This window comes from Lottia gigantea (genome assembly GCF_000327385.1).
Source record: "Lottia gigantea unplaced genomic scaffold LOTGIsca_47, whole genome shotgun sequence".
Taxonomy (NCBI): domain Eukaryota; kingdom Metazoa; phylum Mollusca; class Gastropoda; family Lottiidae; genus Lottia; species Lottia gigantea.
The window spans coordinates 1,762,312-1,776,752 of NW_008709640.1; the positions used below are offsets into that span (position 1 = coordinate 1,762,312).

A 14,441-nucleotide genomic window follows, 5' to 3' on the forward strand; every position below is an offset into this window, starting at 1 on the left:
TACATTACATCTACAGATAATCTACCAGTAGGCCCTATAAGTATAATAGTATAGCGAGATTAAGATTAATGATGGGGAATTAAACTAATCCTTCTTCAACTACTTCAAATCTTAAACCACTGGAAAATTTGTATACCAACATAATATAGTAATATTCTGTAACTCATGTTCATGTAAGATAACATAACACTTTAAGAATGTATCAGTAAAAAAAATAAACATTGAATAATGGCACGAATATCCTTCCATAGTGATTGATACGCCTATATGGAAGAACAAAGGTGACAAATTTCACTTTTCTTGAAATAATATTCTTAATATTTTGCCTTTGTTCTGAAACCTTTAATATTTTGCATGAGCGGACCTTGATTTTGTGGTGGAATTTCATCTTGTGTTTGGAGTACAAGTTTCTGAACTATCGTTCTTTATAAGATATTGAACGTAAACTAATCTTGTATACGATATCGTCATTTTTCCAGGGTAAGTAGGCTAATATCAAAATGTATATATAATCTTAAGGGGAAAAAGAATCGCCTGGGAAATTTAAATTGAAGTAGATTTGTTTGATAAGAAGCAGGATATAAACTGGATAGTATAATATTATACAGTTGGGTTATGAACAATAGTCGTGTTCAATATTTGGATTCTATAATGTTAGGCCGAGGCTATCTATATGGGAATTTTAAACATGTATACAATTTGACCGGGCAATGCTTAATCTTAAATACCATATTTAATTTAATCGGTGCATCAAATAAGGCTCAATAGGCAATGGCAAAAGTCGGGCCAGCATCTTTTCTTGAGGGAGGGGGGAGGGGGGTGCCACTGTCCAGGACATCAAGGGACTAAAAAAAAGTTTGGTATCATTATTGTATGAAGTATGGGGAAAAAATAGTTCGGGTATCTCATCGTACGATCAGCTATCCCGAATTGGGTTATTATACTTGGTAATAAATTGGATACAGTTGGTAATCATCTATGCTAGTTTCTAGGTTTTCGGCACATATAAATGCAGAGATCATGGCACACGATGAAATGAAAAGAGTCCCTTTTAGAATTCTATCTTAGAAAGTTTCAATTATCAGGTTGATTTTGCAATCGAATAGAATGAATTTACAAATTATTTACATATTGAAATTTTTAAGTTCGGATTGTCAGGAATTAAATCAAGTACATTTTCTCAAAGTTTAGAAAAAGTTGTTTTAGGACAGTGGCTCAAGGCAATTGCTGACCACTAGCCACTATTAGATATAGTAGGTGTGTGACATAATAATAGATCATTGTGTAGTTTAATGTCAGTCTATAAAACAATAATGACCCTTACCAATCCATAAAACACCTTTCTCACTTTTTTACTATAAATATAAGAAAGAGGGCTGTAAGGTTTAATTATTTTATAGTCGGATTTAATTGATCTAAGATGAAGAAAAAACAGTAGTTTATTAGGTGACAATATGACATACTGTTTTACTATACTTTATTTAAATACTAATAAAACAATTAAATTACTTATCAACCTTATAGCTATACCTGTTCTTATCAATTCATCTTTTTTACAAACACAGTTGTATATCGCCACTGGCCTGCCAGTTTTCCTTTTAGACGTCTGGTTATAAACTTTCATTTGGCGCGGAAAGTGATATAACATATTATGATATCTTACTTCAGTATTGAAATTTGAATATATATATATAAATAGTCTGCAGAAGTATAGCCTACTATAGGAATATACGAAAATCGCACAATCCATTCAAATATACTTATATAGTTCTTTCTATAGTATCAAAAAAAGACGAGTCGTCATTTTAACTTTCCACCGCGAATAATTCTGTAGGCCCCATACATGGGTTTGTAGGATCAAATTTGGACGGTGAGCCGTGAACACTATAACTGTTTAGTTTAGCTAAAATAGATTCTCGTGTCTGAGACCAAGGTACGATTGGCTAAACGGATGGCGAACGCATGGAAAATAAAGGGAAAGAAAAGTAGCCTATATACGTTTGAAAAAAAAAATGATACATGTTTTCAGAGTATTCAAGCCCAAACGATTCATTGCTCGAAGGTGCTAGAAATCTTTTCAAGAATTTCATTATTCAAAATGACCTACCCATAAACAAGTCAGGTTTATTTGAACTACAATGTAAATGGAGTGTAAAATCCTGGTACGGAAATTAAAGATGTGGTAAGATTACATGGCAGTACTAAAATAGTAGGTATATACTATATAATACAATAGATACTTTACTATATAATACTATGTAATCAACCAATGACCAAAATGAAAGTCAATGGTCTTATAGAAAGTCATAAGGTTTAGTTTAATGAAGCGCTGTAACATTTTACAACCAGAAAACTATACTTACTATTGTTCTTATTGTAAACTAACATCAAAGCAAGTCAACGTAAGTAAAAGTGTGAAAGACACGCGTTATATCGAACCGTTGGTATCAAGTCACCTTTGTTACTTGGTTCATTACTCAAACACAATCAACAACAAAAAAAAAGTGACCCCTGAATAAATTTGATCAAAGATTACCCAATTTAAATCCAATATTTAAGTGTCGTGTTACTACTGATGGGGCCTGCAGAAAACGAGATTTCTGTAAGTAAAGTATGCATGCATTAAAATTGTGTCAGTATCAGCCTTCCGTATTTAAGAACAATTCTGTAAAGTAGTGATAACCAGATACAATTCAATAATATCAAGTATTAGTATTAGTCATCAGACCTATGCAGATGCGCAGAAGAACAATTGGTATTTAAATTCGTCATATTTAATCTGATCTGCTACCCTGTTACATGAATTATGGCAGTACTTAGACTCCATACATAAAGGCCTATATAATTTCAAATATATTGACTCTTTGATATGTTTTCAATATCAAACGGCTTCAAAACGTCAACATGGCTAAATAGCAGCACATATTTCTTGCAACAGTAATAAAGGGAAATATGTTTCGTCCGATAGAACACATTTTTATCAAAAGGAGAGATTTTCCAATTTAAGAGGAGTGATAAATGACATTGGTCGCTTCATTTGACTTTAAACAGATTGGTGACGTCATTAATGTGAATTTGATAAGGTGGATGTCTCAAATTAACACTACAACGTTCCAAATTTAACATTTCATTAATCAAAACAAGGAGCAGACGATCCCTTACTGACCCCGAATTAAATACATGTAAATTAATCACTTCAACATTTGTCATGTAATATCTTTAAATAAACCGCGCTTTTTCATCTTCTTAACCAAACCTCGCCACATGTCGTCTGCGATTGGAGTGACGTCAGATGGTTGGGGGCCTTATTGTTGGTTTAGAAACTTACACCAAAACTTTTGGTATTAATTTCAATGTAATATCTTCAGTATCAAAATTCATGTAATGTAGAAAATTTTCCTTTACCGACATATGTTTCTTTTAATCTTAATAAGACTTCCTGCTTGACAGAAATTGGAAACAGAATATTTCTCTTCACAGGATTTTCCTTAAAGGGATTGTGAAAAGGTTTTCTAAAAATTGTATGTGTATCGAGGACACTGATAGCATCAATTTGCACCATGCCACAGATGTCTGTGATTTCTGCAATTCCACTAAAACTAAGCGTTTTATGATGGCATTATTGCAAAGGACCTTATTTGATATAAGCAGATTTTGATTTTACTCTTTTTGTGGAATTGAAGGCACCACAGACGCCTGATTGAAAATTAGATTGCTGTAAATTGATGCTACAAGTGTCCCCGATAGACATACAATATTTAGAAAACCTTTTTACAATCCCTTTAAGATTTCGTCACTTTTAGATATACATATGTTGTAGGCTAATACGATATCTGCACATTTTGATATTTGAAATTTCATCTCGAAAATATTAAAAACTATATTCTGTAATATGAGCAAGAATCTGTGCTTAGAATTATCTTATAATGCGACAAAAAAATCATTTTGGGATGTCGGCTTTAAGAGATCGCCATTTTATGTAAAATTTACAAATTTAATGAAATGGAATAAGTCCATATTGATGATCGTATTTTATGTAATAAACTTTCCACGTCAGATATTTTATATACACATCATCATGCTCGATCAGTTTTTATACTTTATATACATGTCAAGAACAAGCTAAATTACAATACAATCATTGTACCAAACTATGTTTATAGCAGACATGATTGGGCATTTTTCTGCCTCTGTGCCTTTTGACATATATGTACAATATTGTATAACTCTTTTCCAGATCACCAGATCATTGCTCGATTTTCATGAAAGGAGACGTATAAGGTCTACTTATTGCAAAGACAAAACTATGTGAAAACTTTGCCTCGTAAATCTTTGAAAGCTCAGGGATAATGATTTGAAACATTGACCCAATAGTTTTGTTCGCACTTCATGAGCTTTGAGTGCTTTTTTCAGAATACTATTCTCTTTATTTAACGCAATGGACTAATTCTTGATACCATGGTCGATAGTCGTTTGCCTACCAGAGACGGCGCGAGCCTTCCTTGACTGGCGGTAGAAAAAAGGGGTAGACTAACTGAATATGTTGTGGGGTGAAGAGGGGGGGGGAGACAAATGTCGAGGCTGAATTAAAAATGCGGCAACTACGCCAGCCTCTAAAAGAGCGTCTCAGGAGCTTCTCCAAAGAAAATTTTAGAAAATTGAATTGATTTTGTGCATTCTGATACATATTTTGTGTCAAAAAACGTGTAATATAAAGTGGGGGTACAATTGTGGTGCAATCATATTTCTAGAGGGGTAAATACCACCTTATACCCTGACTGGCTCCGCCAATAGTTCCTACCAAAAGATCAACAGACGACAGTTGAAATCGCGCGTTAAATATGTAACCTTACAATACAAAAAGACAATGTTTGCACCCAGCAGTGTTTGATGTTTTATGTGAGATAAACATGTCTCTCTGGGCTTCATTAAGTTTTAGTTGTAATTAATGATGACCAGAGTGACCGCTGGATTGACCATCATTGTTTCACGATTCATTAAGCATCGTACTGCCAAAAACTGTCATCTTTTATCTATCCCTGATTCATCATCCCTGCAAGTGAGAACTGGTTTTTTGAAATCGCACTCAATACAAAATAATTTAGAAAAGTGCAGAACTTCTGAAATATCGTTAAATAAGCCTCTGTATTATAAACAATTGTATTTGTGAAAATCTGAAATATAGAGAGGTGTTTTCCAAGTATTTATATAGCCGAAGTCGTTGCAATTAGGAGCGTCGATACCTCGCGCGTACTAAAGGCTGATGTACGTTGAAATCATACCGATTGTAAGAAAAATGTCCCTGGTTCCCCTATAGTATAGTCCGGGATGGCTAACGCAAGAAGGTATACAAGACATAAGGCGCAAACCTCCAAGTTTCATGGGTATACAACAAGAAATAAGACGCAACAAGACATAAGACGCAAACCTCCAAGTTTCATGGGTATTCAACAAGACATAAGACGCAAATCTCCAAGTTTCATGGGTATACAACAAGAAATAAGACGCAAACCTCCAAGTTTGAAGTTGTATAGGCCAACACTTTTTATGAAATGGCGTGAGTTGAAAATTACATAACCACTATCATGGCATCCAACTTGTACAACTACAACCGGAAACTTACTGTATTGTCCTATATGACACATCCTCGGCAATATGGTCAACATTGAAATATATCTATTGACACCTTGTTCTGTGGGCAGGGTGACTTTATTTATATATTATATAATACTAGGACAAAATACAATAGACTTGACCATTATATAGTACTATACTATATAGCCCTTCATAAAACTCTCTGTTAAACACAATATAAGTATATAAAGTCAAATACTGGCTCTAGTGGTCACTGTCTCTTTCTTGCAACACCTGTCCACTACTGATTGTCCACTAGTGAATGACCACCACTGGACCTGGTGAAACAGGTGGACCTACTTCAAACTAGTTCTCAATTATTGCAAAGAAATTTAAAGCCTATTTCTGAAGCGATTAATTTTCTCTTTTCCTCCAACAGGAAACTCGGATACCAAACCCCTTATTAAATTAAACTAACTTGAAGTTAACGGCGTATGCTTTTTATTTCATAAAGAAATATCTCGTTTAAATGGCAATTCTTTGGAAGAGATCCTGAGCAAACCTATTGAATGCCTTATGCGTTATATACCTTGTGCATGTTTTCTTACTTTCTAAAATTCAATTTCAATAGCATGAAAAAAAATGATGTTCGTGTAACCTTATATTAGGTCATAGGTCATTAATAAAGAGAGATTTATAAATTAATGTCCTCAAGAAAAATAAACAGGTAATTTATTTGTAAATAAATACGATAATATTTGAAGTAATTGATGGGTTTGGATATTGACAGATTGGTTCGTCAATTGACTTGTTACTCTCCCACTGCTCTTCACCTGCTGTTTTCCTCTGATAATCATCTCTACCTCCAATTCCCAAATTGACAGCTTGTTATCTTCTAAACTCAATCGGTTGTTGGCAGCTTTAGACATATTATACAAGCTTTACCAAGCGCTCTCTCAACTTTCTGCCTTGATGTAAAAGGACACGATAATAGAGACTATGAATTCACTCGGGACATTTATATGACTTGATAATCGTTTAGCAGGTGTCCGTTCGCCAGCCAATGAAATTGAAGGCTACGTCATAGGGCATCCCTCATCTCCCAATTTCCGTATAGAACAAAATGGTTGAAAACGAAAATGTTTCGGAGGTTTCGAAAGATGTTTTGGCACCCCAAGAAGGTCCCAGAGAAAATTTGGTATCGACAGCTGTGAAATTTCTTCAAAATCCAAAAGTTCAAAACAGTCCACTAACTCAAAGACAGTTGTTCTTGGAGAAGAAAGGGTTAACGAAAGAAGAAATAGAACTGGCAATAGAGCGTTCAGGAGTTTCTACACAACAAAATGATTCTGTGCCTAATCAGACGTCCCAAATTCTTTCAAATTATCCCAGCCAGCAGATGCAACCGGGTACATACCTATGATAGTGTAGCTACGTGAACATATAAAGATTGAAACAAATTATCATGATTGAACTTTGATCTTCCCACCCATTATTTATAGGCCTGGGCTACAACAAACAAATACATTTAAAAGTATCTTGCATTTTTTAGCTGGATAACACCTATGTGCCAATCATATGACAAAAATACAGTACATTGAGCCTCATGCCTGCATAGATTAAATGAATTGAAACTATTAAGCTAGGCCTTAATATAAGAATGCAGATATAAAATGCTTAAACATCCTGAACGTTTGGATGATTATTGAAATGTTTTATTTCAGCCCAATATTATCCAGTACCCATGACCAGATGGGAAAGAGTGAGATCGTATACATCTACAGCATTAATACTAGCAGGGGTTGCTTACGCTGGTTATCACTTATATAAGACTTATATCAGACCTCTGTTATATCAGACCCAGGAAAATAATAAGAGATTGACAGACTTGGAAGCTAAAATACAGGTCAGTCTTTTATTTTTACTACTCTCAGTGGGAATTGGATTCTTGTTGAAAAAAAATTAACAGGAAGAGATATTATATACCATATATTTTTGTGTATATTGCGCATTTTTCGCCAATAGGCCTAGTAATTTTCTTTTTTTTTTTTAAATAGGTCAGAATTAGGTCCATTACGCCAATGAAGTGACATGCAAATTGTCCTGTCTAACATCAGCAATGGCTGATGAGGGTTATCACTTTTTCCTGTAAGCACAAAGGTTAAAGTTACAGCACCAATTCAACACCATTATGCTTCCCAGCGTACATCATTTTCTTCTTATGTCCTTCCAAGTTGTTTTAAAACAACAATGAACTTTTTTTTTTTATAGGAAGTTCAGTCAGAAACCAATGAGTCAATGAAACAGATACAAGAATCATTAAAATCTATACAGTTTGTTATCACACAGCAACAAATAGCTAACTCTAGTCAGACCACAGTTAAACAACATGATTTAAATACTATTAATGAAATTAAAACTGAGATCCAATCATTGAAAGGTCTACTATTAAACAGGTAGGCTTATTATCAGAGAATGTTTTTGTAGTAACATTAGTTTTCAAATTTCTGAAGGCGTTTTAACTCCATGGAGGCAAAGGTTTGCTGAACACTGGTATTTTCAGATCACATGACATACCACAGCCAGCTTACTTATTTTACTCACCTAAACTCACCTATATTTATTTGGATAAAAGTTGAAATTGACTCTTGGAAACACTGGCTGTGGAATCCGAATTGTTCTTTTCTTTGAGGAGGATTCAAGCTCACTACACTTAACGGCCAGACAATCCAACTCACTACTAACTATTGATCCAATGCTTTTTTTTAGACGCCAGTTTCCACCAGTGCCATCAACATCCCCAGTATTACCTTCCTGGCAACTAACACCCAGTTCGTCCAATACCTCATTATATAATGAAAATAAAAATACTAGTGATAAGAATAAAGATACAGAGGTACCTGTTGTGAATAATGATACCAATACAGAGCCAGTGTCTAAAGCTAGTGATAATGCGGAGACTGAACAATGTGATAAAATTTTAGTTTGTGATAATCAAAATACAGAGGTGCCTGAAGCTAAAGATGAGGAATCATTACAGAATGGCCTGTTACAGACTAGTGAAACTTAATTTTGTCATAATGTCGCCTTATGTATACTAATTGATATAATTAATTATGATTTGTTAATATGATTTGCGAATATAATTCATTTTGATTTGTTAATATGTTTATAAAATAAATTAATATCAGAAATAATTTTGTATATTTTCCACTAATATCCTCCGCCAGTACCTTTTGTTCAATAGTTTAGAGGAGATAAAATTGCTTAAATGACCAGTTATCCCTGATTTTCAGTAACTAGTTTTTTTTGTCAGATTTGAACTCTTCAGACTGATAAGTCATTTTTTACCTTCAAACTATCCTAAAATGATTATTTATAGATACACAATACAGTATCAAAGGAAGCAAATTTGAAAATGGGACAACATCGTAAAATGCTAATGAGAGCTCTCTAGAGTAACAATTATATAAATATTTTGAAAATATAGTCACTAGGTATCATTAGTATTGACTTGACATGTTAGTATTAACTATTGTACTAATTATACTATTTAACATAATTTATTCAATGTTACTATAAATAGATGGCAGGTGTTACTTATCTGGGGAAATCATCCATTCAAATGTCATACCCCCATACTAGACTCTTATATAATAATAAATAATAAATACTTATAGTGACTATTTTATTTTACTTACTACAACTTTACATGACAAATATTTTAAATAGGTAATTAGTATATATTATATTATTAGTTCTATGACACTATTTCACTATTGAGTCAATGTCATGTGTGAAGTAAAAGTAGGGTTGGCAGATTTTGACAGAACGATCTTTGAAAGAAAAGTTTGAATATAATAAATTATTCTACACAAAATAATATGTGGTGTTAAATGGCATGCTAACATAAAACTTTAGCACAATTTCAATGAATATCTTTGTGACTTTCTTTTACTTAATAATCATTTTTGAAAAAACAGTATAATATAAATATATAAATTGAAAGGGATAGATCTTCACATTGGTAAAAACCACCAAAATTTATTATTGGCTGCAGGCTGAAAATACTAAATATAAAATAGGGTACATAGATAGGATTTACTAAAATTCTAAAACGTATGATCAAAAGACACACTTGATGATATTTTTGTTTCATAATGCACAGCTAGAATGAAGAAGAAGAAATTTCATTAGGGAATTTGTAGGAAAATCTGATCAAGAACCAGTTGAACTGATTTGTTGTTTACCCGAACCCTTAAAAATTTCTGATAAAGGTTTTTTTTTTGTGCATAGAGCTTTTTAAGGACGTAGATTTTTGTCTTTTTAACAATAGGCAACAACCAATCATTTTAACAACAATACATTTCTATGTATAAATTTACTATTTACTATACTGATTAACCCTTTCTAAACCAATTCTCAAGCCTCTAATTAATTCATTTATCAAGCATTCCAAGTGGTGGATAAAGAGTTAAAACAAAGATGCTATAACTGGGGTAAAATGGGTTAATTCTTCCAAGTGTCTCCTTGTTGCAGACTACTGGCTTAATAACATAATAAATAACAGTCATTTAACCCTTTACCAACAATAAAATACAGAATCAAGTATTTATATTAGGTCCTATCACAGCAATTAATTATATTGTGAAAGTGTCCATTAAAACAATGGAAAGTGTCTAGTAATTGAATAGGATTCACACTTAAACTGTGTTTTCTATTTGTCTACAATAGGAGACTTGTTATAGACATTGTCTTAAGATGAAAATAACATAAAAAGCTTCTAGTAAGTAAAAACAATGCAACCTATAGTAAACAAAAGGGTACCAGTTTTCAACAATTGGTACTTTGTCTAGTCACTGTTGTTGTTTATTATTTATTGTACTAAGACTTTATTGTTTTAAAGGTACTAATTACTAACACAAATAAATAGTGAAGATGAATTATGTCATTCAATGCCCAATTTCAAGTTAGTACTATCATTGGTGAATGAACAATAGGTCCATTAACATTCTACTAATTAAATAGAACATAGTTCCTTGTCTTTTTTCAAATACTGTCAAATCTACCATAAAACTGAATTTATCAACACAGTTAAGTCTCCATTGGTAACACGTGGGTTACAAGGAAATCCCCCCGCCCCCCAAAAAAAAGAAACTATTTGTGATTTTTCAAATTTACATGTAGAAAATAAGCCATTCTAGTATATCAGGGCAACATTTGAATTATGAAAATCTTTCTCAATTGAGACAGGTTCAGGGCAACATTTGAATTATAAAAATCTTTCTCAATTGAGACAGGTTTGAAAATAAAAGTTTTACAATGTAAATTTGTAAAATTTGTCTTATGAGCTTCCCATTTGTCTATGAAATTGATAGTTTTAAGATCCAGAAAGATTTACTATGTATACTAAAACTATAAAATCTACTTTTCATATGGGAAGAGGTGGACATTATTTGAATGACCCTTGTGATGTCACTACTGGCCACTACAACATGGACTATAGGATAATATATTTTATGATGTAATAAGCCAATAACCCCCTGCCTGTTTAGTGTAGATGTCAACGCCCCAGTGAGACACAAGACTTTGATCCAATATAATTTATATATCTATATAACGTCTTGGTGACATTTCTATATGCCTTTCCTGAGAATTGGTATCGTGTGAAAATAATATCTTGGGACAAATCTAAAAAATGTCAAGAGCTACGTAAACTTTTTACCGTGAAAGTTCCGCTTGCTTTCTGTTTTTCAGAAATTGCCAAATCTAGGCTATGTATGAAAAGGATATGTCACGAACATTGCAATTCTGCAGACGTCTGACATTTGAAAAAAAAACTTGAACACGAAATCATTGATGACCTTGACATTGGGGTATTTGGACTCTTTAGACTGGAAAATACAAAAAGTGCACTTGAGTCGTTAGTCGAATGTACTTTTGAATAGCCCAACGCTTTAGGGTAGGATTATTCTTAAATCTCTTCGTGAAAACATTGACGTTGAAAATGACCGATGTATCATTTATAAATGGCGCCCTTGGCAAGAAAGGTGACCTTGACCAAGGTCAATGTATTGCTATGGAAGAGCATTGTATTACTTAAAATATTAAACTTGTGGCATCTTTAACCAAATTTTTGGTTTATAAATGATTCTAGAATTTAAGATATGGAATATCGATCGATCTTCATGAACATTTAAGGCTTTCCCTTGAGTTTTGTTGATGGTTGATTAAGGTCCAATTGAAATTTTCGCTCTTTTTCTCTATACATTAGGCCTACTGTGTGGATTCTTTTATTCTGTGGTTCCTTTGTTTTAATTTGACCGTTGGGAGAAATTATAGCAGTTCATTAAGACAACATCACTAGTAGTAATTACACTATTAAATGTTCGTTCTGCTCCTTTAAAATCACACAATATCTATGTTACGTCACAGTCATTTCTTTACATACAGTCAGGTATTACATCATGTTGGTGTAACTTGTTACTAAAGTCAACCTATTGAGACGAGACTTGTCTTTGTTCTTATGTATCTATCATTCAATTCTCTTTAGTTCTTCATGCTTCATATACTTATGAAGTAGCCTATAAGAGACGCTGTGATAACTTGTTCGACAAATTTTCCCGAGATATACCGCCACGTTAAGAAATTAACAAATTTAAATGATCCAACATCAAAGCATAAATATATCTAATGTGTATGGAAATGCCGTATATTCAAAGTAATTCTTCATCGAGTAAAGAAAGGGAAACCTTTAAAGCTTTTGAGGCCAAAGATTTCATGAAACTGATCTCCACTATACAAATATTGTTGCCAGTTTCGCTAGTAAGCCAGGGTGTAATCACTCCTCTGGAACATCTGATGCCAATTTGCGACTGTTAAATCAACTCTACACCCTTTTGGAAGACCCCACATAGCTAATAGCGTTTGTTTAGGATATTACCGATTTTGATCATTTTTGTTTAAAATTGTCCTCTCATAGAAGACGTCCATATTTGACTGAAGCTCAAATTTTGAGATCACAACAACGTCCCAAGAGACTGCAACAAACTGTTGCCATGTTAATCTGGGATTTGTCTGTCTGATGATTAAGGGATTATGATATTAGATGTTATTATCTATTATATTCTAATCCTGATATGACCTGGCATGTCAATCTGGCTGTCATTTTTTATAAAGATTATTAATGATACGTTTATGGCATCTGAATCCTATTTAAGAACTTGGTAAAATTTGAATACAGAAAGGTATTACTGCATTCGTTATGGATATCACCCTAATCCGTATCCAAATTTTGGATAGAACGCAATGGACATTACCTCTATAAGTTTGATGTATACGTGTAGTAGGAATTCAGAACCAGCAGCACCAGACCGTTTTAGATGACTTAACATCTAATAACACACCAATTAGCATACAAAATTGCCCGAGGACGGTTAGGGGAAACACTTCGAAACGTTGCATAAAACATTGTTGTTCCTTAAAGCTGTGTTTATAAATAAAAATTTTTGTTGCATCAGGACAAATTTGAGTCCCTCCGATCTGCATCACAGACAGGACCAAATAAGATTTGCAATCCAAAAGAATTTCAGAGTACACTGATTGCCACAAGAATTTTTGTATATCCAGACTGGATATTACAGCCCCTCCAACCCAACCGACCTTCATCACTTAGCCCTATAAGTTTTGCAATTCAAACGATTTGTTCTTGAAATTCACATAGGTCTCTTAATAGTCCTTAATAAATTTGTTCATTCCTTGAAATCTCATTAGAATGTCGTAAATTTTAATGTGGAGACTAATAATGAACATCAAACTTTCAATTCGCGGTAATTAACATTGTATCTGAACAAATTAGCGCGTAATGGATACATTTAGACCTTTATTGTGCATTTCTGAACACAGACAACCAAACATTGTTGTGAAGACGTTTCCACGTCATTAATAATAAATACTAACAACCCTTGTTTCATAACACACAATGTTCTTTGTTCATCAACTCATTCGTTGAATAATTCATTAAACAGCGGCAAATAAACTCTTTCCTTTCATCTTTTCACATCTTCAAATTTGTTTCTCTCTATTTAAGTTCGTTTATTTCGACACCTTTGACCTCCACTTTGACCTCTATTTAGTTGCTTTGGGAGGTAATTTCAAACCATCTGTAAGCCTGCTATGTTTTCTCTTACTGATAACGTGAGGCCGCCCTGATGATTTGGTGAAGTTTTACCAATGACTTAAGTTTTTTTTAAATAATGTAATGAATACACGGAGTTTAACGTCCTACTTTTCTGCACCATGTGGTCTAATGAAGACGGGCAACGCCATGCAGGGTGCAATGAGGGCTATTTCGCCAGGACAGCGGCATTAGTCTGCTCTTTTTCGATTTCCAACTGTCGAGGGATCTTTAACATGCACAGCCTGTAGCACACGGGGCCTCGGTTTATTGTCCCATCCGAACGACTAGACGCTTTTTCCATGTCAGCCCCTCTTACCTGCATCACTGACAGGGGGAAAAGGATTCAGAAGAAGAAGCGTATATTATGTATCTTATTATTTATTATATGTGTAAATCTTGATGTATTTTTATATTAAAATAATCTGTAGGGCCCACAGCAGTGTACAAATTAAAAATGTATTTGATAAAAAGCAGAATTGTAGAATCTGAATACAACTTTTTACAGATCGGTGAAATCCCTAATATATCATATAATTATGATGTTTTTTGGGGTGTCTGTGTGTATTCTACAGCTGATAAGCGTCAAAGGCCCGAACAAGCATGGGACCATTATCGTATATGATTAAGTTAAACATGCGGGAAAATCGACTTCAAAATTTAAATTTTTAAAGCAGACGCGTATCTGGTC

At 33.5% G+C, this 14,441-nt stretch overlaps 1 protein-coding gene across 1 annotated transcript; it reads left to right on the plus strand.

Annotated features, from left to right (window-relative positions):
* Positions 1-6,757: 6,757 nt before the first annotated feature.
* On the plus strand, positions 6,758-8,422 carry LOTGIDRAFT_84087 (hypothetical protein; the record flags this gene model as incomplete). The annotated part of the gene is made up of 4 exons (XM_009061239.1): positions 6,758-6,983; positions 7,314-7,480; positions 7,846-8,030; positions 8,344-8,422. Coding segments are annotated over 4 exons (657 nt in total), but the record flags the coding sequence as incomplete, so codon positions are not given.
* Between the last annotated feature and the right edge of the window lie 6,019 nt (positions 8,423-14,441).